The sequence below is a fragment of the Hippopotamus amphibius genome, chromosome 1 (genome assembly GCF_030028045.1).
Source record: "Hippopotamus amphibius kiboko isolate mHipAmp2 chromosome 1, mHipAmp2.hap2, whole genome shotgun sequence".
Lineage (NCBI taxonomy): Eukaryota > Metazoa > Chordata > Mammalia > Artiodactyla > Hippopotamidae > Hippopotamus > Hippopotamus amphibius.
The window spans coordinates 217239374-217263852 of NC_080186.1; the positions used below are offsets into that span (position 1 = coordinate 217239374).

The 24479-nt window shown below is 38.9% G+C and overlaps 2 protein-coding genes across 4 annotated transcripts in view; both read right to left on the reverse strand.

Annotated features, from left to right (window-relative positions):
• ANKDD1B (ankyrin repeat and death domain containing 1B) overlaps positions 1-10252 on the reverse strand; it is a 61651-nt gene extending 51399 nt beyond the window's left edge. The window contains exons 1-5 of the mRNA XM_057720424.1: positions 10231-10252; positions 9788-9899; positions 7670-7849; positions 7481-7611; positions 1464-1567 (exon numbers count right to left, since the gene is read on the reverse strand). Coding sequence (XP_057576407.1) covers positions 1464-1567; positions 7481-7611; positions 7670-7849; positions 9788-9899; positions 10231-10252 — 549 coding nt within the window. The remainder of the gene's footprint in view (positions 1-1463; positions 1568-7480; positions 7612-7669; positions 7850-9787; positions 9900-10230) is intronic.
• Positions 10253-14565: 4313 nt separating this feature from the next.
• The window catches only part of POLK (DNA polymerase kappa), a 64098-nt gene continuing 54184 nt past the window's right edge, over positions 14566-24479 (reverse strand). For 2 of the 3 annotated variants that reach the window (XM_057740893.1, XM_057740912.1), the window contains 5 exons: positions 23252-23348; positions 19811-19982; positions 17121-18077; positions 16511-16553; positions 14566-16278 (listed from right to left, as the gene is read on the reverse strand). In XM_057740893.1, coding sequence (XP_057596876.1) covers positions 16194-16278; positions 16511-16553; positions 17121-18077; positions 19811-19982; positions 23252-23348 — 1354 coding nt within the window. In that variant the 3' untranslated portion in view covers positions 14566-16193. The remainder of the gene's footprint in view (positions 16279-16510; positions 16554-17120; positions 18078-19810; positions 19983-23251; positions 23349-24479) is intronic. The other variant, XM_057740904.1, reaches the window with a different exon arrangement.

Sequence of the window (24479 nt, forward strand, 5' to 3'; positions counted from 1 at the left end):
TTTGGTGTACCTCATAAGCTAGTACAAGAGTGTAAAGCAATTATATTCCAATAAAGAGCTTAAAAAAAACAGTGCAGGAAAAAAAATTAAAAAATAAAAATAAAAATATGGTTTAAAATATCGGAAAGTTGTATGGAAAAAATTTTACGAAGGTACACTGGATAATCTATTTCCTGCTCTTTGGAAAAATGATTATTGCTTTCCCTTTTCAACAATTAATCCAGATATTACCTTCAAAGATACTTGCTTATTTCTTTTCGTTTTGCTCCCTTCCTTCCTTGATTCCCTTCCTTTTTTTTTGTTCCTAAAATTATGCTGCAAAAATTTGCTATTTTTCTACTCTTTCTAGGATGTCTGTGGACAATGAATACAGTACACACACATACATCAGATACACACATGCACACACACCACAATACACAGACACCTAATCTCCCACATACACATAAACACAGAGTCCCTCACACACACACATACACAACTGCTAAACACCCTTCCCCTGCACATGAGGCATGGCCTCAGTTTCTATGACCTCACTGCCTTGGGATAGATCCAGGCTTTGTGGAACGTGAAGTGTACACTCTTTAGGAGCCCTCTTTAAAGCCAGAGTCAGAAAGCTTAGCTGATTGCAGTTAAAATGTCTTACTTTTTCAGATTTTACAAAATCATATAACAATGGAACACATTGCTAGAGCCCTCCCAGCCCCTTGAAAGGAGCCTGTACAAGCAGGGGTCTGAAAGTTTATGCTTCATTTAGTATTAAATCCACCTCTGCCATCCCCACCTTGAACCACTCCACAAATTGTCCTAAACAACTGACACAGCCCCCAACCTGTTCACTTTGATAAACCCTGCCTTGCAGGGCTGTCAGGAAATCCCCACAAAACCAAGCAGTAGGAAATCCATATTTCTGGCAGTGGGACTTCTCCCCTAAACCTAGGCACTTGAAGAATAAGTGAGAGCCAGGTTTCAGAACAGGCCTCACTGCCCAACATGCAGATGCACTATATTTCAAAAGCAGTAAAATGCAAACCCATACTCTCCTCTGGATTTTAAATTTGGAAGGCCCCAACCACAAAGGACATCACTGGCAAGAAAACAATGATGAACTGTGTAGCAAAAGATGTTCTGCCTTTCCAGAATGTGTGAGGCCAAAGTGATCCACAGGCTATGATCAGGACCAAGTCCAGGCCCATAACCTTGACAGTTTGCTTCACTGCCCACCCACAGACTTAGCACAGCTGCACATAAAGACCCTGGACACGTCCCCTCGGATTAGACCAATTAAAACACCCAGAGCCTCTTCCACTGCTTGATTCTGCCTTTAGCTTAAACATTCTGGAATTGCCAACAAAGGAGTGCTCCCTCATCTCATTTAGCAGAATCTTTTTTTTTTTTTTATTTCAGTTGGATTGTGTAAACCCACACCACCGTCACTTGTCACATCTGTGATTTCTACTCACATTGTTCACAGCATTAATGTCAACCTTCTTTTCAAACAGCTTCTCCATAAGATCCAAATTATCACTTTTAGCAGCATTCTGGAAGCTTCTCTCATTTGGCAGCACTGAAAGCAAGCAAACAAGCATGACTGAGGGAATTTAAGAGGGCTGAAGAGACAGCAAATCTCATGTGGCAAACCTTGGAATTAAAAACTTGAAACAACAGCCTTGAGCCTTTCACATTCTGCTATTCTGGATGTGGGAACTTTCCTTCAATATTTCATAAAGCTGTATTATCAAGATTCTGCTTTCTCCTCATGCTGCAAGTATTTTCACAGCCTTAAAAAATCCTCCTGGTCCCAAGCAAAACATTATTCCCAAGGACCACCCCAAAGTCAGCAAGGCAGTATCTAGCTCTAGGAGGTCGGAGGGTGGCCACTGACTTCTCAGGGGGCGTTGTTTATAAAATGTTTGTACAAGATTAGGCAGGGAGGAGCCCAAATGCTGCACACAAGCTTACAGAGATAAAACTGTTGTAGGCAGAACCCCGTGCAGATGCCAGACCTGCAGAAACAAAACCTTAAAATGCAGCACATCATATAAATATACACCAACAAAGGCTAAAATGGATGAACCTGTTTTATTCTCATTTATATGAAAGGAGATAAAAGTGGATTCACACTTTTAACCATAAACATTAACATTACTATACACAGTGAACACTACACGTCACATACAAATACACATTCAGATGGCAGGTTTTATTAAATAGCCTAGAGAAGATTCCTGGATTTACTGAGTTGTCTGTCTGTTTACTCTTGGTTTGTTATTGTTATTTTGTAATGTAAAGGAGCTGGAAAGCTCTCACAGGACAATCCCAACATTGGGGGATAAAGTCAGAATTGGAATGATATGAAATCAGCAATAGACCATCGCCGAAAAGAAAGGACCTAAGAGAGGTTTCATAGATGTGTTGTTAGTAGTTGCCCCAGTATCTGCCAAGGACTTTTCAGCATGCTGCCAAGTCCAATTGAAGACCAGGGACCATCTTCCTGGGAGACATACGCATTCATTCTGACCTTGGCTCTTCCTTCCTACTACTCTTGCTACCACTCTAAGTAACTTTAACATCCAGGTAGATGATTAATCCAACACCTTGGTCTCTCAGTTCCCTAACACCCTCACCTCCAATAATCTTTTCCTCCACCTGACCTCAGCCACCTAATTTCAGAGTCATACTCTTGACATGACTATCATCAAAAACTACACTACCCTTGACATCTTTAAGAATCCCATTCTCTGACCATGACCTCATCCATTCAGCTCACCTACTCTAGTTCTCCTGGTCCAGAAATTTTGTGACCTCATCAAGTCCTCCATTCCACTCTTCTCACCATCTCTTCATGTTATCCATCCCTTAGGCCCTTACTTCCCTTCTCACCCAGTTTAGATCCTGTGGTCCCTCTCTGAACTCACTTCCAGGCAAACACATTTACCTCCCTCACCACTCTCTTCTTTCAGCTGACTAGTTGGCAGAATCCAAATTCTGAGATTAAGCCCAACTGCCATCTGCTCCATTTCTGCACCTGAACAGCTAAAAGTCAACCAATCTACCTACCTACGTTTATACCCACACATTCTGTTTTTATTACTGTTACCACCGATGGAACATCCCTGTGCCTACCCAAGGCCAACCTTTCCACCTGGGCTCTGGATCCCATCCCGTCTCATCTTTTCAATTATTTCATCTATCAAATTCCTGGAAATTATCCTCCTTCTCCTCTGCATCATTTAACGTCTCTCCAATGGACCATTCCCTTCACCATATACAGAGATGCTATAACACCTCCAGTGTATAAAAGAAAAAAAAAATCCCTTAACTTCACATTCCTTTCCAATACTGCCATTCCATTTCTCAATCTCCCATTACTCTCAAACTTCTTAGAAGTGTTCTATAATGATGTCTCCATGTACGCATCTCAACCGTCTCATCTCAACCCATGCCAATCAGACATCATTCCCATTACTCCACCAAAACTGCTCTTTTCAGAGTCATTCCATCTTGCTAAAATCCAGTCATCACTTCTCTGTCATGTGCACTGAATTCTTGGCAGATTTGACACAGAGGACCACACTCTCCTTGTAACACATTTTTCTCTAGGCTTCTGTTAGACCACTTGTTGCTTTCCAGTCTATTTCACTGCTTCTTCCTCCTCTGCTTGATCTCCAAATGTTGGAGCACCCTAGGGTTTTTATAAAACTAACAACCTGATGGAGTAGACATTATAATTCCCATCTTACAGATGAGAAAACTGAGGCTTAGAAAAGTTAAACCACTTGCTCATGCCTTAAAGATAATAAATGACAGAACTGTCATAGGCAGCCTGAATTCAAAACCCAAGCTTCCAGTCACTGCACACGTCCAGGGTGTCAGCAGGAGAATGTACTGCTGAAGGAGTTCCAAACTGCCCACTGGCCATGTGCTTTAGCCAATGCATTCTGCCAGTGAGGCTGGACTCCTCTCAGCTCCCTCTCCTGGTTCGCACAGAGCCTGGCCGCAGCTCCTTGCCACCTTGTATTAATCCAATGGGAGGGGAGTGCTAGTTCCAGGTCCTTATCCCTCTTTGATATGTCTCTGGGCAAGTCAAGACCTTACTGTGCCCTGAAATATGACACATGGCTTCTAGTCTGTCCCTGAAGTTGAATATCTTGCCCCTTTTCTACCACATCTTATAAAGAAAATTAATTTTAAGGAATTTTCTAAGACAATTAAAAAACACCATAAAAAACTCCTGATCCACTACATCAATGGTTCTTAGCTCTGGCTTCACAATGAAATCAACTAGATCCCTTAAAAAAAAATCCATATGAGGTTCTTCAACCCAAGCCAATTACATCAGAATATCTAGGGGATTAAAATGTTCACTGACTTGCCCACAGCTTACTAATTGTGTAACCCAGTAACAATTCTGAATTTTATTAGCCCAACCTGTAAAACAGAGATTATAAAACCTTCCTTCAGTGGTGTGAAGGAGCCAGCTTGTATAGGCTAATAAGAACCAATTGTGTGTAACTCTTCCCAACTCTGTGTTCAGTGACATCACATTGCAACTTGAAATCAGTCACAGTGGAAGCATTACACAAAGGAAACTGGAAAACACTACAAATCAAAATTTATTCCCCCAGAGAGCTGGCAGTTAGACATCTACCAACACACCACTGCCTATCTTCCAGGTAGTAGGTGACAGAGTAAATGGTCTAGACAAAATCATAAGCATGTATCAGTTAACTAAATAATATATAGAGGACTACTTTAGTATATATGCTTTAAAAATGTAATGGATAAAACCAAGGAAAGGTTAAATGTTCAGTCAAAAACAGCAGGTTACAAAGAGCTGTATCATTCACTTAAACTTTTAGGGGTCAAGCATTCCCACGCCTTCAGTAGCAGAGCAAGTATGAGGAAAGAAGGTCAGAATGGGGTGGGCCATGCTGAGCTAGACAAACAAATCCAGGCTTGGATCAGCAAAGAGGCAGACACAGAGATCAACAGAATAAAATAAATAATAAATAATAATAATAAATTATGAGAGGACTTCCCTGGTGGCGCAGTGGTTAAGAATCCACTTGCCAATGCAGGCAGGGGACACAGGTTTGATCCCTGGTCCAGGAAGATCCCACCTGCTGCGGAACAACTAAGCCCATGCGCCACAACTACTGAGCCTGAGCTCTAGAGCCTGAGAGCCACAACTACTGAGCCCACACACTGCAACTACTGAAGCCAGCACACCTAGAGCCCGTCTCCACAACTACAGAAGCCATCGCACTGAGAAGCCCACACACTTCAACAAAGAGTAGCCCCTGCTTGCCGCAACTAGAGAAAGCCTGCGTGCAACAACGACCCAATGCAGACAAATAAATAAAATAAGAAATTAAAAGTAATAATTATGAGAAATAAACCTTCACAAATAAGCATTGATTTTTTTTTTTTCCTTTGGCCATGCTTTGAAGTTTGTGGGATCCCCGACCAGGGATCAAACCCAGACCCTCCACAGTGAGAGCACAGAGTCCTAACAACTGGACCTCTAGGGAACTACCTAGATATTGATTTTTTAAATTAATTAATTAATTTATGGCTGCATTGGGTCTTTGTTGCTGCACAGCTGCGAGCTTAGCTGCTCCGCAGCATGTGGGATCTTCCTGGACCAGGGCTTGAACCTGTGTCCCCTGTCTTGGCAGGCAGATTCTTAGCCACTGTGCCACCAGGGAATTCCCTTGCCATTGATTTTTGACAAAGGTTTGAAGGTCTTGACAGTGGAGAAAGGATAATCATTTCAACCAATGATATTTGGAAAACTGGACATCCAAATGAAAGAAATATGAACCCTGATATAAAATTTATACAAAAATTAACTCAAAATAGATCATAGATATAAATGTAAAACATTAAAACCATAAAACTTTTAGAAGAAAGCACAGGGGAAGACCTTCCTAAACTGGGGTTCTTACACATGACACCAAGAGCATGACCATAAAAGAAAACAATAGTAAACTGGACCTCAGCAATATGTAAAACTTTGCTTTGTGAAAAGTACTACTAAGAGAATAAAAAGACAAGCTATAGACTGGGGGAATATATTTGCAAATTACACATCTTTAAAAATATATAAAGAACTCTCAAAACTCAAAAGTAAGAAAACAAAATCCAATTAAAAAATAGGGAAAAGACTTCAATGGAACAAAGAGGAACAACAAAGAGGATATACAGATGGCAATAAGCACATGAAAAGATGTTCAACATCATCAGCCGTTAGGGAAATGTAAATTAAAACCACAAGGAGATACCAATACACACCTGTTAGAATGGCTAAAATAAAAAAACACTGACAATACCAAATTTAAGCTCCTGTCTTAGGGCATCAACGCCTTGCCTGAACTGGTTTTGTGTACCACCCCAACCTCTTTTGCTCTTCCCTTCACTTCCTAATAATCAACTAGTCTGGTCTTCCTCCTCTTTCACAAATACATCAATTTCATTCCTGCCTTGCATTTGCTGTTTGTCTTGCTTGTAATGCTCTTCACCCTGAACTTCCCATAGTTGGTTCCTTCCTGTCATTCAGATATTTGGCCCTAATGTCTTGTCTGCCTTGACCACCAAATCTAAAGTCCTCCTGTGCCCCTGTCCCAGTCACATCACCCTATTCCACGGTCTCCACAACACTTACCACTACTTTAAAATCTCTTATGCATTTCTTTGCTCACTTATTTCATTGTCTATCAACCCTCCACCACAACCAGAATGTGAGCTCCGCCAGAACAGGGGTTGTCATGCCCTCTCTGCATCTCCACATCTAGAGTATGTCTAGAAAATAGTAAGCTCTTGAAAATACTTCTAGAAGGAGTGGGTGAATGGGTGGATGGATGGATGGATGGATGGATGGATGAACTAACTGAACACTATATTAAGAAACTGGTGCTCTACCCCCAAGGCTGGTCTTGGGGAAATGAGGCCATCCCACCTAGGCGACTTGGATGGTGTGTTCCTTAAGAGGCTCTACGTCACTGAAGACTCTTAAACAGAGTCCCTCCGTTTATGCTATAAATTTATTCCCAAGGCGGAGATGATCCCCTCCATGCTTTCAAAACTTAAGTACAGAAAGATCAAGTGACTTAAAGTCACACAATAAATCTGTAAATGCGTCAGGCTATAGGAGATAACAGCACATAAAACTTTCCTTATTTGTAAAAGGGCTTAATCATCTCTTGAAAAATCCTCTTTCTTAGTTTGAAAGTGTGATACTTTCCTTCCACCCACAGTGCAGGGTCAACCTGAAACAAAACGCCCTGCGAAACGTGAGCCAGCGCTTGGGTGGGGGTGGATCCCAAAGCTGAAAAGCCGGCCACAGAGCGCACAGGGATGAGGATGGGCTCGGCGGGGTCCCTTCCCGCGGCGGCCCCAGCGCTGCCAGTTCCCCGGTCCCGCCCGCCCGCCCGGCGCCGCCACCGCCCGAGTTTCCAGACCTCGTCCCGGGACTCACGGAACGCGTGCCCGGCCGCCGCCGCCTCCTCCCGCAGCCCCTCTTGCTCCGGGAGCCGCGCCAGGCCCCTCAGGTCCTCCTGCAGCCCCCTCGCCGCCGCCCTGCGCCCCGGGGCGCGCGGGCCCGGCTCCCTGTCCCGCCCGGGAGGCCCCCGAGGCCCCGAGGCCGCTCACAGCCGGGGCCGCTCGCCGCTGCGGGCGCTTCTGCGGGCCGCTGGCCCCGGGGCTCCAGCCCTGCCCGGGCGGAGCCGCCTTCAGGTGTGGCGCCCGCGTGAGGCGGTTGCGTTCACCTGAGGCAAAACGCTCTGAGAAAACTCCCGGCGCACACGTAAGCGGTTCTTCATACAATCTGGAGACGCGTCGAGCTTGGCTTTATTAACCAACACTATCGGAACGTCAGTGTCGAATCATTTCTAAATGGGCTTCCAGAATTTTCTTTTGCATAAAGTAAGACTCAGTTGCCTCTCTGAAGACGGGAAACCTTGGCATCCCATTTTAATGCTGCGGACTCCCCATCTAGGGTATTACTTTTTTCTTAGTGGTTCATAAAATAAAGAATTGATGAAATATAGTAAACTATTCTGGGCAGTCATGTGTCTAGCTAAAATTCTAATAATATGGAAGAAAAGTAGGATATTGAGGGACAACCAGGATCTCTCCATTGACTCACTAGTACATAAGCACAGTGTGTGTGATGGATTTCAAACAAATAAAAATAAAACCATGGCACACCTCACGCCTGTGAATGGGTTCCAAGGTTAAATCAGAAGTTTAGCATATTCCAGGAGTGAAAATAAAATCTGGTAAAACAGAACTAGATTTGACCCCAGTTCTGACCCACCTTTTTTGGAACACACAGGGATATGAGTGACGTTAGGAAAGCATTGTCTCTAAAAATGAACAAAATGGTTTAGAGAAGAGAAAGAAACTGATGAAAGCTGAGAAATAAGTTAGAAGGCCAGAGATTAGGTAACTGTTGAGGACTTGACAAAAGGAATAGAAAGAAGTGGATGTTTTCAACAGGCCCTACAGGGGTAGGCAGAATTCAGTAACAGATACAGGTTTGGCAGAGGTTGTGTGTATGTGTGTATAGTATGTGTATACACACGTATATATAGTGTGTGTACATCTATGCATATGTATACGTAGGTATACATGAGTTTGAAATCATAACAAACTTAAGAGACTGCGATTAGAAGGAAAGGGTGAAAACTGCCTCTGAATTGTCTCCCCGAGCCTTCTGTAGACAGCAACAATTAGAAAATAAATTACCTCACACTTGTAAGGGGAACAGTCCAATATTATGATTTACTTAATAAGTGGAATCATGTGTTCAGCACTCACCATAATATCATTTGAGTTTTTCTTGAACAACTGTTAATCCAATTATGTATTACAAAGCAAAAGTGATTATCCCTTAATGATTCAGCAAAAGAACAGTTTGTGCTCCAGGGATATAAACACCACCTCTCTGTGAAGTTCACTAAAACCCTACCACCACCAGGTAAGCTCAAATATATTACTGCTTGTCAAAATGGGACATTGCTGGGACTTCTCTTGTGGTCCAGTGGTTAAGACCCCACTCTTCACTGCAGGGGCCACAGGTTCCGTCCCTGGTTAGGGAACTAAGATCCCACATGCCTCAAGGCGTGCTGGTGGGGGGTGGGGGACGTTACAAAAAAAAAAAAAATTGACACCAGGCACCAGGTATGGTTTTCAAAATGGAATATTTCCTCAAAAAACATTTTTTTTAGCCTTAAGTTAATAGTCATATTCTAAGCCTTTTCCCAAATACTTCCAAGCTACCCCAAAAGAACATAGCAATAAAACATTTATAAAGCAAGCCATTATCCGATAAAGGGAAAGAAATGCAATTCCCTCTTTCTGGAATGCCTATCCATAAAGGCCCAGCTTGAGTGCAGCCATCTATGTCAGGCACTCTGTCTTCACAGAGAAAATTAGTAAGACGGTAATAGGAAATTGTCACAGGGGTTTGACCTTACACAATTGTAGGAACTGCTCAGGCATTCTCTGTAAGGCTGCTGTGCCTCACCTCATGTCTGGAGTCCACAGGGCAGGTAGTGAGCACATATATAACAATGGTGGAGAACAAAGACAAGCAGGACCCCATGAGAATGGACTGAAGCCCGTGTTGGCTTCTTTTCCTTCTGATATTGATGGTATGAGCATCCTGCAGGAGAAGCTGGTACCATTCCCCAGGGGGCTAAATGCCTGGCCCAGAAGGTGAAAAAACTGAAGCACTATTCAGGGGACAGTGACGCATTTGCAGTCCTGGCTGTAGCCTCACACTCTGGAGATGAGCCAGCAGATAAGGGACAGCATGTGTGAACTACAACATAGCTGCTGCTTCATTTCAGCCAGCCCTCCAAACTCGCGCAAGAACCTGTTATGTGGTCCATCTAAAAAGGAATCATTCAGAGAGAGGAAGGCTGGGAAATGTAGATTTGCATAGCCAAATTGACACATTAAAAAGCCACCGCAGTGACTTCCCTGGTGGTGCAGTGATTAAGAATCCACTGGCCAATGCAGGGGACACGTGTTCGATCCCTAGTCCAGAAAGATTCCACATGCCACAGAGCAACGAAGGCCGTGTGCCACAACTACTGAGCCTGTGCTGTAGAGCTCATGAGATATAACTATTCAGCCTGTATGCCACAGCTACTGAAGCCTGCATGCCTAGAGCCTGTGCTCCACAACAAGAGAAGCCACCACAATGAGAAGCTCGCTCACCATATCGAAAAGTAGCCCCCATTCGCCTTAACTAAAGAAAGTTGGTGCACAGCAACAAAGACCCAATGCAGCCAATAAATAAATTAAATGAAAGTTTTAAAAAAAGAAATAAAGAAAATAGCAAAGACTTAAAGGTGTGAAAATATTGACATAAAAAAAAAAGCCACCACAGCCAATAAAATCTCTGATTCAAAAAAAAAAAAAAAAAAAACGGTAATAGACACCAGTCTTTAGGCAAATACTATTTATTAATTTATGGTCAACAAATGATAGTTAACACCTACTGAGTGCCAGGCTTTATACTTCACACTTATAATTCAGAGATCAGTGAAAGACAGTCTAGCATCTCTAGCAGCCCTACAACCTAGTAGGGAGAGACCACAGCAAAGGATGTGTCAGTGTCTTCACAGAGAAACAAGAGCACGAAGGAGTGACTGATCAGTTTTCCTAGAGGGCAGGGACCCTTTCCTAAAGGTGGTCCTTGGGATGAGTTGAAAGATGAATAGTCGTATATGGTTATTGTGTATGGAGAGGGCAAAGGGGCATTCAGGAAGCACATTCTGGGCAGAGGGAGCAACTGAGCATGACACCAGAAGGGAGAAATAACTTGGTTAATTCGGGAAACTACAAGCTAGGCAGTGTGACTTGACTGGCCTTGAATGCCAAGCCAGTATTTTGTGTGTACCATGGATAGTGATTTTCGGAAGCTCGCTTGTACTGGCACCCAAGAGCCAATTATTAAATCTTCAGGAACTTTGTAAACTGGTTGACATCATGTCAGTACCTTGAAGTCTGCGTGGTATTTGCACCATAGAAATCATCATATGCTGAAAATCAGTCCCCTTCTTCTCAGCTCGCACTGGTCCTGGACAGAGTTGAGAGCTTTTGAAATCTTTTTTTGTTTTGTTTCTGAGTGACATTATGAAAACATTATTAATGGCTAATGTGCAAAAAATGCACAAAATGGTTTAGGGCAGGAAAAGCTGAGAAATCAGTTGGAAGATCAGAGTTTAGGCACCATTTATTAAATAGTAAATACTTTTTGTACTGCATTGTCTAAAAAGTCCGTACATGGGCCAATACTATATTAGTATATGGTATTAATTACTACAGCTTTATAATGACTCTTGATATGTAATAGGGCCTGTCCTTCTACCTTATTATTCTTGGGCCTTTGCTCTTCTGTATAAAATTTATGATCTACTTAACAACGTCCAAGAAAAACCATGAGAAGTTTTGTTTTGAATTTTATTGAACTTACAGATTAGGGGAGAATAGTTGTCTTTAAGGTGGTTACTCTTCCTATTCATGAATAGGATTACTCTTTTATTTTACTCAGATTGTTTGTGTTTCAATAATATTTTGTATTTCCTAAGTACTTGCACCTAATTTTGATAGCTACCTCCCTCCCACATCCTGCTGCCCCTTTAGTCCCTTATAGATTGTTGTCATGAAAGAGATTATTTTCACTATATTTTCTAATTGGTTATTACTGCTGTACAGGAATGCTACTGATTTTGTACATTGATCTTGTAGCCATAACCTTGTTGAACTTTTTAAATGTAGATTTTTAAAAAATGTAGACAAACACATCATCTGACAGTTTTATTTTTATTTCTTTGCTTCCAGTTTTTATTCATCTTATTTCTTGTATTTATTGAATTGGCTAGGATCTCCAACAAAATAATAGAGGGTACCCTTGTATTATTCTTAAGGGGTGCTTCTAAAATTTCACCATTAAATGGTATAATTTATATAGGTTTTTTTTTTTTTTTTTTAATAGGTGAGGCACAATTTGCTAACAGAAGCTGGTTTTGTTTGGGTGCAGCAATATACCCAGCTAAAAACTATATTTCCAGGTTCCCTTTAATATGGGGAAGCCACATGACACAGTTTGGACAATAAGATGGAAGTGGAAATTATGTGAGGTTTCCTCCTTAAAGTGGGACAGACTTGTTGCTCTTTTATCCTTTTCACTTCCTTGTCTTCCTACCTGGAACTCATGTGTAAGGCTGGATGTGGAAAAGCCCATCCATCCTGTGACCAGAAGTTGGTCATGTAAGGCCAAGAAATCAGACTGTGAACCCATCTTTGAACCATTGAGCCAATGCTAACCAATGAAATCCGTGTTTCATGGGAAAACTAGAACTGATTTTTTTTTTAAGACACCGATTGTTTCTCTGTAATTCATAGCTGAAGTGAAATTCTGAAGTGATACAGAAAGTAGGGTGCTGAAAATAACAAAATCTAATATACATAATTGGCTTAGTGTTTGAGGGAGGGGCTTTGAGGAGTGGGGATACATATCACAGGTTGGGAAGCTGGTGACTTGTTTGGAGATGATAAAATATTTGGTCAAATTGTCAACTCTGGCAATTTGACTTTGGAGAGCAGACCAAATGCTGATTGAGACTATACCATTAGGGGAAACATTAGGAGAAAAATTCAAAATGTTGGCATGGGATGGTTCTTGCTGTGTTCAGTAAAGTCCTAGCGAGAGAGATGTATTTTTTTTCTCTGTTGAAGCTAGTAGCCTGCAGAGATGAAGGAAAACATCACCTTACTAAGGAAACAGTTCCTGCCATTTTTTCCCCCTTTTTATTGTGATACAGGTCACATATGAACCAGAGTCTATAAAATACATACATATAGTTTAAATGTTTTAAAAAATAAATATCCATGCAGTCACCACGCGAGACAATAGAAGACTGCCAGCATCCCAGCAGCTCCATGAACCACTCCCCAATCACATTCCCTTTTCTCCCCACAGAGCAAGTCATTATTCTAACTCTGGGGACAATAATACACCTGCTTCTTTTTATAATTTGATCTCATACGAATACATCTTTAAAGCAACTGTTTTGAACTTTATATAAACGGAACCATGCTGATGGCATTCTTCTACGGTTTGCTTCTTTCGCTCCACATTATGTTTTGTGATGTGCGTCCACCTTCTGATTAGCTGTTTCCTTCCTTGTCACCACTGTGTAGAATTCTGTTGTTTGAATCCACATGAATACACAGTGGTAGAATTAAACCATTCTACCAGTGCCGAATATTTGGTTTATTTCCACTTTTTGGCTATTACATTCCTGCTATGTGCATTCTTGTACATGCTTCCTAAAAAAAAACATGTTCAATAGTTTTCCCAAGACATTGTGTCAGTTATGGTTCTGGCAGGAAAAACAACTTGTATTTTGAGGTGACTTTTAAGAAAGGGACCATTTACAAAGGTGTGGGCAGGGTGTCGGGAACCCACAAAAGATAGGGCAGCACCTCAGGGCTCCTAAGGGCAAGGCTCTGTTGCCGCCTCTCGGGTGAAGGGGTGAGGGCAAGGAAAGGATTATCAGAACCTGGAGAGGGAGCAGAGAATAATGTATGAAGAAGTTGGGACCTTTCGTCAAGGGACTTAACCAGCTTGAGATGATTCTTCAAAAAGGTATATGAAGGAATACATAAACAACTTCATCTTCTTTCCTCCCTGAAACTTTCCGCCGTGGCTTCCCGCTGCCATGATGCCCCACTGACATAACGCAGGGTGAAGGGCACAGAGTAAATCAGGAGGGCAAATGGAAGGGAACCAGCAAAGGCGTATATTTAGGAGTGCAGCTGCTGGGCTGCTGAGCCTGCACATCCTCCCACTTACTAAAGAAGGGCAAACTGTTTTCCAAAGAGATTGTTTTCAAAGTAGGAGTTCACATTGCTCCACATCATCACCAAAACTTGATATCATTGGATCCTTTCATTTTTGTGAATCTGGCAAAAGTATTATAATACCTCTCTGTGGTTTTGTTTTGGTTTTGGTTTTGTTTTCATTTCCCTATGGCTGAAGATATTTTCATGTTTCTTGGCCATTTGGATTTCTTTCTGTGTAAAGTGCCATCTAGAGACATTTGTCCAAATTTCTATTGGCTCTCTCTTTCTTACTGATTCATAGGAATTATTTATATATTCTGGATTTTATATATAGTTTGGATACTAGTATTTTGCCAATTATATGTGTTGCAAATATGTTCTCCCAGGTGGTTCCCTATATTCTGACCCTCTAAATAGGTAAGATTATAGGTGCTTATTCTTTGTGGTTTTTTTTTTTTACATGCCCCCAAACAAAATAATAATAAAAAGAAAATGAGTTGGATTATTAGATAAAACAGAAAAGGATATGGAGAAAATTCTGGGCAAAGAAAATAAGAGTGAAAGCAACAGAGGTGGGAAGAGAGTGGAAACGTAAGGAAACCGTTTCTATTGGCTAAAAGATTAAACATTTAAAATTTCATTTAAAATTTTTATTAAATATTACCAAATGATAACATTCAATTAAATGAAGCATCTAAATGAAAATAATTTAGTATTTACTCTCATGTTGAAAACACAATAAAAATAAACTTTAAACAAGATAGAAAAGGACAAACACAGTGCTATCTACTTTCCAATACATTAAATTAGTGCTTCATTGAACTTAATTTTGTAAAGAATTAATATAAGTAAATCACACAATCAAGAACCATAGCTCTACAGCTAAGTATTCACCATAGCGTACAATAATACTAGGCATGAAATTGGTATACTGATAAACACTAAGTTTAATTTTAAACTATACAGTAATCTAAAGTCAAATTACCACTTTGGCCAAAGGTTGTGCAAGATCCTAATTTACGCTATTCCTAAAACATTATGTCTTTACACATTTATGTAATGAACAATAAAATATGAAAAGGAAAAACAAAAACATAAGAACAAAAGATTCAGTTCCTTAAAGGAGTAATAGAAAATCGTTCCATCTTCATGTTTCAATTAAATAATTGTTTTTTGATAAAAGCTCCTATTGATAGCACAAAAATATTTGGAGCAACTACTTAAGCTAACTACTGTTAAGTTGTTTTCTTTCATGAATATTAATAAAAACATGATAGAAATATAACTAAGATAAATGAGGTGTTTTAACACACAATCTTTTGAATTGTACATTCTTCTCTAGAAGATCATAATAAAGTGAGTGTACAATTTATCCTTTCTTACAGATTTGTGTAAAGTACAAACATAACTGCCAAGAAATGAAATACTGCCACTTAAAAGTCCCAGATAAGAAAATAATTACTTTGAATCTTAGACTAAATATTTTTTAAAGTGAACCAAGTGCTTATTCATTAAAGAAATTTTAAACTAAAAAAAAAAAAATCAAATGAATAATCATATTTTAAACAAAAAAAATCTTTTAACACAGAAAATAATACTGTCATATTATTTTCCGGAAGGTAACAAACCCACTCATGCTAGTTCTGCTAAGATAATACTCTTCATAGAACTTATGATAAATATTAATTATGAATGCTCATGAGGTATCTGAAGATACTAGGAGCTAAAATATAAGTATACAAAGCTGTAGAAGATACTAAAATCAAACATAGCAGTCCAGTGCCAACGAAATGGTTAAGTGCTAAAAAATTCTCATGCTAAAAAAGGTTTATCTGAACCGGAGAGCCCTTATAAATGTTTTTATATTCACTATAAAATATAATAAAGAAAGAAATCACTTCCTGATCCCACTCTTAACTTCTCATTTTAAAATTATCTCTGATTTCCAATTGAAGTATAATGGAAGTGAAATTCTCATTGTTATCAAAAAAGGATACAGAAGTAAATTAGTATACATTCCAAATTCATATAAAGGAATGTCATTTAGGGAGGGCTTATTGCACTTGCCTTTTACTAAATGAATCTATAAGCCCGAAATGAGGAAGAATACATTCATTGATTATAAAATAACAAGTTTCAATCAAAAATTAATGATAGGGGCTTCCTAGGTGGCGCAGTGGTTAAGAATCCGCCTGCCAATGCAGAGGTCACTGGTTCGATCCCAGCTCCAGGAAGATCCCACATGCCGCGGAGCAACTAAGCAAGCCCGTGTGCCAAAAAAAAAAAAAAAAAAAAAAAAAAAAAATTAATGATAAAATGTTCAACATTCATTTAAAAAATATATCAAGGGTGTGTCTGGGATTGTTTGGTTTTGTTTTCTTTGATGCTGAGGACTTTGTCATCAATCCTGGCCTGGAATAAAAAAAGAACACGCAATTAAAATGCATGGAGAATAACAAAACAAAAAACAAAAACAAAAAATGATAAAATGCGTGAAGAGATTTTAAAAATTGTTCATGCAAATAATTGATTTTAAAACTTTACTTAAACATTTATAAAAGCAAATTGTAACATTTCCTAAAAATCAGACCTTAAAATATAACAATTTCATAGCCAGCTTTATTAAAACTCAAATTAGCCATACCTTTTTGCTTTTGTTCCAATCTTCTCTATTTTGCCTGAGTTATCTTTAGAAGGAAGAAATTCCACAATGAATACCATGAAATAATTAAAAAGCTTTCTAAAAATTTAGAGAGTTAAGGTTGACTGATTAAAGGTAATAAAAACATCCTTAGTACTACATTGTTCAAATGTGTACATACCAGAAACTAATTTATAGCATAATTTCTTTGCAGTTTACTTGTTTCATTAGTATTACAGCTAATTTTGAAGTTGGGTTAGAGTCAGAACTACCAGAAAGAAGTTAAAGAGGCTTTCTGGCTATATAATTATAATTTACCACTGTGCCTTGGCAAATGTTCTCTGAAGGAATTTCTTGTTTGATTAGGTCACTCAGCTCCCTAAACCTTTGAGTTCATTCTGTGCTAAATCAAGCCCAAATCAAAGGTTTTCCAGAATTTAAAATCTAATGGCTTCAGCTAATTCTAACCCATGGCAGTGTAACTAACATTTTCCGAAATGGCAGCATACACAAACTATCCCTTTAAAGGTACATGTTTCATATTTAACAACAATCTCAATTTTAATAAAACATTCCTAGAAAATCAAGTTCTTTAAAATAATTGTAAACTCACCAGTACTTTTGGTGCTTTCTTTGGGTTGGTTAACTGGATTAACCCCATCCTTTCTCAGTTCCTGGATAATGCCTTTATTTAAGCAAACATCTACATGCACATTGAATAGCGTAAGATCAGAAGTGTTCTGTTCTAGATTACAAACAGGACAAACTAGCACTTGGTCACTGATCACTTCATATAAATAAGGTTGCGGTGGTTCTTGCCTTCTTAATGACCCAACATCTTCATTTTCCAATGAAACTGTATACGAATTCTGAGGACAGTGTTCCATATTAAATGATTTGCTTGGAAGACCAGAACATTCCCCTTCACTGTGCTTATTGCTTAAAGCATCTACACCTTCTGTATTTGATGGGTTACCGGTGGTCTCTACCAGCCCTACATAATCTACTGACATGATCTCTGTATTCTTCTGATGGGTTTCATAATCCTGCTTCTCACAGAGAGAAATAGAATCATGCGCATTTGCTTTCTTGTTCACTTCTGTAGAGGAAGCATGTGAATGTGAGGACATTTTAGAGTTTCCGCTGATGGAAGGTCCATCAAGACATGCATCTACATGTTTATTAAAGGCTTCCAGACTGATGCTTCCTTGCTCCCTAAAGCAAATAGGACAGGTAAATATCTGACAGTTATCTGAATTCTCCAATGTTTCTAAATTCTCACTCATCTTCTTTAAAACTTGGAATGATTGTGATGTCTGTAAACTTTGCTTATCTACAGTTTCACATTTAAACGTGTCTTGGTGGTTCCATTTCCTTTCAGATCGTTTTTTATCAAAGAAACTCTTCTTAGGAGACATTTCTAGAGGTTTTAGAAACTGATCTTGGTCAGTTTTCTCTGGTATACACCCGGTGGCTGACAGGGCTTGGTTTCCAGGCTGTAAGAAGCCAATAATGCTCCTTTGTTGGTTTTTTTTCTCCTCTTCATTGGGAAAACTAGATAGCCGCACCCCTAAATTAAACCAACCATAATTAATCCATTTCAAAGTCAAAAAAACCAACTCACTTATAAAGCATAAAGATATTTTGCATAATACTATCATGACATATATAAAAAAGGCTGTTTAACCCAAAATAATAAGCAACACTGCATATTTTCTGAATTAAAGGATACTCTTTCAAAGGTGGTATTATGAGTAGAAATTTACTTTCATTATAAAGCTGGGTATACTACATAGTTAAGTAGCTACTGGAGTTAGCATGATTATATAGGTCTTTCAATTAATATCTGACACATGATACCATTAAATATCGAGTAACTAATTGGAGTCAATTGCATAGATTCTTTAGCTCTTTTTTCTGCAACAGGTTCTATTTTTTAGAGCAATTTCAGGTTCTCAGCAAAGTTGAGTAGGAAGTACAAAGAGTTCCCATGTATACCCTCTGCCCACACATGCACAGCCTCCTCCACTATCAACATCCTGCACCAGAGTAGTACATTTGTTACCACCAATGAACCTATACCGACACAAAACTAGTACTCAAAGTTCATAGTTTACATTAGGGTTCACTCTTGGTATTGTACACTCTATGGGTTTTGACAAATGTATAATGACAGGTATCCACCATTATAGCATCATACAGAATAGTTTCACTGCCCTAAAAACTCTCTGTGCTCTGCCTATTCCTCCCTCCCCTGCCCCCAAGCCCCCACCAATCACTGATCTTTTTAGTATCTCCATAGTTTTGCCTTTTCCAGAATGTCATATATTGGAATCATACCGTATGTAGTCTTTTCAGATTGGCTTCTTTCAGTTAATAATATACATTTAAGTTTTCTCCATGTCTTTTCATGGCTTGACAGCTCATTTCTTTTCTTCTCCCCACTCTCTACCCCAGTAGCTCATTTCTTTTATATGCTGAATAATATTCTGTTGTCTGGATGTACCACGATTTCCATTCACCTACTACTGGAGGACATCTTGGTTGCTTCCAAGTTTTGGCAATTATAAACAAAGCTGCTATTAACATGCACTCTTTAGCTCTTTTAGTGAACCTACTTTATTCAAATTGACTTCAGCGTGTGCTATTTTCAAATATGAAAGTACGGCTAATGACCCATTCTTAGCAGTAAAGTTGGCATTTGGAGTGCTTATCCCTAAACATTCTCTCACTCGTTCACTTTGGAAACATGGGTTTGTTTGTCTTTTTTACGAAGTGATGGCTAGAAATGTGGTTTAATAGGGCCACAATCCCTTATCTGTAATTCTGAAATCCAAATAGCTCTGAAAATTGTAAGCAACAAAGGGTAATGGATGACAAGTTCGGTGTGAGGCTGAGTCTTTATAACTCAGTGTGAATATTTTTTTTGTTTTGCTACAGAAATAATCATGTGTTTGATCATGAGGTGCTGCCTCAGATCCCAAAGGAGTATTACATAATATACTCAACATGCACTGAATTTGCCTTCTAAAATCTGAAAAGTTTAAAATTTTGAAAGATACATAACCCCAAGGATTTCAGTAAGCAGTAAGGCAAAGAACGACTTTAACTGGTTCTTACTGGAATTAAACTAAAATGATCATGGCTTCACATGCATCAGGTTCTAACAGTCAAGAACAATGGCAGTAGTATAAGTACAACTTCCTAAACAGGTTTAAGAAATAAAATGGCGGTGAGAATATTTCCCAAGTTGATTCTTTGGAAAAGTCTAGCAGATTTAAGGAAAAACAAATAAATTCATACCCATAAGTCTTAATCTCAAGGGATGTGGAAAATCAGCATCAATTTCTGTTCTCAGCAATTCTTTAGCAATAGCAAATATTTCTTCTGCAGTAGAAACAACAGATGAAACTGTAGATGCACGAGTTTTTACTTCAAAATTCACATTCTTCAGTTTAATGGTAACAGTTCTACACTGTAACAAACAGAATACATTATTATAAACAGTTCTTTAACTTCTAGAAAAAAGTTATTTTACAGGTTAGAAAAATTCAGAAAGGTCTCATGTACATACAGTATGAAAGTAAATCAATTATTTACAAAACATGGTAATGAAAATTGTCATAAAGAATAACTGAAATCCATAATCTAAAAATCCCATTTTAGTCAGTAATTATTACTTCCCTCCGCAACTGACTTTTTAGAAAAGACTTTTATATAAAGGGCAAAGTTAACTGATCATTTTTCTTTTTACTGAATCTTTTTTTGAGGTTAATTCAGTACCTAAAAAGACAGGGACCTCATTGAAAAGGTCTTGGCACTTACTGTGTGCCTACCATATACCAGATATCATGCTAACATTACATGTTAGAACTCCTTTAAAGTTACTGTTTAATGCGTACAGAGTTTCACTTTGGGATAATGAAAAAGTTCTGGAGATCAAAAGTGTTGATGGTTGCACAATATGAATGTGCTTAATGCCACTAAAATGTATACTTAAAAAGTTAAAATGGTAAATTTTGTTATGTATATTTTGCTACCTCCTAGAGGTTGTGAGAGTGGGTTAGACTTATTGACTCACTTCCAATAAACAGAGTATGGAAACGGAAAAACAGTAACTTCACAGTGGAGAAGCCTTGCAAACACTACCTTAACCAAGTGAGGAAGGTGATTCTCACCTGTGATATCATGTGGCTATCATATACCTTAATGGGATGTGATGAGAAGGACACTTCATTCCTGTGGTATTCTTCCTAAAAACCCATAACCCTGGTCTAATGATAAGAAAATCACCAAACAAACCCAAATTGGAAGCCATTCTGCAGTATACCTGGCTAGGACTCCTCAAGACTGTCAAGGTCATGAAAAACAAGGAAATACTGAGAAACTGTCACAGACTAAACTGGGAAGACATGACAACCAAATGCAATGTGGTTCCCTGCACTGAACCCTGGAACAAAGAGAGGACATGAATGGAAAAAACAAGTAAAATCCAAATACTGTCTGGATTTAGTTAACAGAAATGTGTTAGTGTCAGTTTCTTAGTTTTGCAAATGTACTATAATATAAGATGTTAATAATGAGGGAAACTTGGTATACTAGAAATCTCTACACCATCTTTGTAACTATTCTCTAAATCTGAAATGATTCTAAAATTAAAAGTCTATTTAAAAATTTTATTTATTTTATTTATTTTTTTTTTAAAGAACTTTTATTGAGATACAGTTAACAGACAATAAACTGCATATATTTAGGGTGTACTATTTGGTATCCCAATCTCCCAATTCATTCCCCCCCCACCCTCCCCACTTTCCCCACTTGGTATCCATATGTTTGTTCTCTACATCTGTGTCTCTATTTCTGCCTTGCAAACCGGTTGATTTGTACCATTTTTCTATATGCCACGTATATGTGTTAATATACGATATTTGTTTTTCTGACTCACTTCACTCTGTATGACAGTCTCTAGGTCCATCCACATCTCTACAGATGACCCAATTTCATTGCTTTTTACAGCTGAGTAATATTCCATTGTATATATGTACCACATCTTTTTTATCCATTCATCTGTTGATGGACATTTAGGTTGCTTCCATGTCCTGGCTATTGTAAATAGGGAAGCATGGAGTCTTTTTTTTTTTTTTAACTTTTTATTTTTTACAATAAACTGCATATATTTACAGTGTACAATTTGGTACTCCAGTCTCCCAATTCGTTCCCCCCCCAACCCTCCCCACCTTCCCCACTCGGTGTCCATATGTTTGCTCTCTACATTTGTGTCTCTATTTCTGCCTTGCAAACCGGTTGATTTGTACCATTTATTTATTTAGTTTATTTAAAAATTTTTAAAAAGTTTTCAAAAAGAATTCTTTATATGTAAGGTATAATAGAGAAGGATTATAAGAAAATATTCATCAGATATCCCTTTCTTTGCAATAACTTTTTATTGCTCTTGTATTATACTTTGTAATAACTCCACCTCTGTTTTGAGAGTGTTGGAAAAATACTAAACATGGATTGTTATGAGTGAAGATTATAAAATACAAAGTTCAAAGCCTTCCAGGTTTTGTTCTCAATGTGTTAAGCAACCTGGATTAAGGCCCTGAAACAAAATGCCTATTCCAGAAGGTCATTGTCTACCTGACAATGATATTAAAGGATAATTGGAAAGGCATTTATAACAAGTACAATTCTAGGGAAATCCTTCCCTTTGCCTTATACTTTACTGCCAATATAACTCTGATTTTGAACTTATTCAAATGTAATATAAACTCCTCTGGAATGATACTGGAGTCACTCCAGCCTCATAAGTTGCTTCTCATAAAATGACCTCAGCATAGGCCTCAGATAAGGGTCAGAATTCAATTTGTCTCTGTTGAAGACAAGAACTCTCTTTTCTGACACATCCCAATTTGTATTTTTTTTAAAATAATTTATTATTTATTTATTTATTTATTTTATTGGCTGTGTTGGGTCTTCGTTGCTGTGCATGGGCTTTCTTTTAGTTGCAGTGAGTAGGGGCTACTCTACGTTGTGGTGTGTGGGCTCCTCATTGTCGTGGCTTCTCTTGTTGCAGAGCACGGGCTCTAGGTGGGTGGGCTTCAGTAGTTGCAGCACATGGGCTCAACAGTTGTGGCTCATGGGCTCTAAAGCGCAGGCTCAATAGTTGTGGCACACGGGCTTAGTTGCTCCACAGCTTGTGGTATCTTCCTGGAGCAGGGATGGAACCTGTGTACCCTGCATTGGCAGGCAATTCTTAACCACTGCACCACCTAGGAGGCCCATCCAAATCTGTATTTAAATGCAAAATCTAACTCTTGGTTTAAGGTAGCTTTTTTTAAAATTAATTTATTTAGTTTATTTATTTATTGGCTGTGTTGGGTCTTCATTGCTGCACACGGGCTTTCTCTAGTTGCTGCGAGTGGGGGCTACTCTTCATTGTGGTGCCTCACTGTAGTGGCTTCTCTTGTTGTGGAGCATGGGCTCTAGGCGCATGGGCTTAAATAGTTGTGGCACACGGGCTCAACAGTTGTGGCTCACGGGCTCTAGAGCACAGGCTCAACAGTTGTGGCACACGGGCTTAGTTGCTCCACGGCATGTGGAATCTTCCCAGAGCAGGGCTCGAACCCATGTCCCCTGCATTGGCAGGTGGATTCTTACCCACTGCGCCACCTAGGAAGCCCAAGGTAGCTTTTTATTATTAAAAATTTAGAAAACTAAGAACATTGCACAAAAATAAAGTACCTTAAGTCCTTCTTTCTGCAGATCTTGAGCAAGTTCACTGCAAAGTTCTTGACACAAGCTGTACTGTTCTTCTGCTTTACTCATCTCACTGAATGTCCTAGAAAGACAAGAATGCTTTTGGTGTACAAAGTAAACTACAATTCAGGATAATTTAGAAATGATACAGTACATGTAAATGGCCTAGCATTAAGTTATATTTTCTACAGTACAGAATAAAGTTTCAGATGAACTAAGATATGATTAAGTAAAAACATCCAAGATCTTCCTAAATAATGGAAGATTATTTACAGCTAAATTGATTAGCAAAGGTACATTTGCTCTCTACAATATTTTTTAAAAGATGATTAAAGTCACCAACATATAAGGGTAATGCCCCAGAACTTATAAAACATTGGGGTATATATGTATACAGACTCTGCCTCAGAAGATTACCTTAAGAAAGTACAAATGAGAACATCATTCCAATTATTGCACATGTATTTTCTGGAAGAGAATTATCTTCAAGTAGATTTAAGGGATTGGTTCATGGCACCCACATAAAGTGGCCTAATAGACAACTGGAAATCAGGGCTGGTGAGATTAAATGTAGAACTTGTGACTTCATCTGTGCAAGGGTGTTGAAAGGTCATATTGACATAAAAGAGGAAGACACTAAAGAGAGAGTGGGATAACCAGTAAGAAATCCTGAGCAAACCCTGAAGAGTCATTCAGTGAAAAGTTCCCCTTCTAACTACTCCCAGCTACCCAGTTCTCCTCCCTAGTGGCAACCAGTATTGCCAGCTTCCTATTCATTACTTATTCCTCTAGAATACTGCAGGCATTTAAAAGCAAACAAGCAAACACTTCCCCTATATGAATAGTAGAATATTATACACATTGTTTACCACTTTGCTTTTCTCATTCATCCTGGTGAGAGTGCCCTATGAGTAAATCATTTCATCTTTATATGGCAGCATGATATTCTAATTTAAAGATGTAAGATCACCTAACCAATCCTCTATTTGTAGATACTTAAGTTATTTCCAATCTTTTGCTATCACAAAATAAATGCAGTGCCTAATCCTGTATACATGTAAAATGACGTGTGATTACATCTGTGGAACAAATTCCTAGAATAAGAACTGTGGGATCGAAGTACATGTGTATCTATGATCTTGATAGATACTGCAAATTGCCCGCCCCCTATAGTAGGCAAAATAACGGTCCCCAAAGACGTCCAAACCCTAAT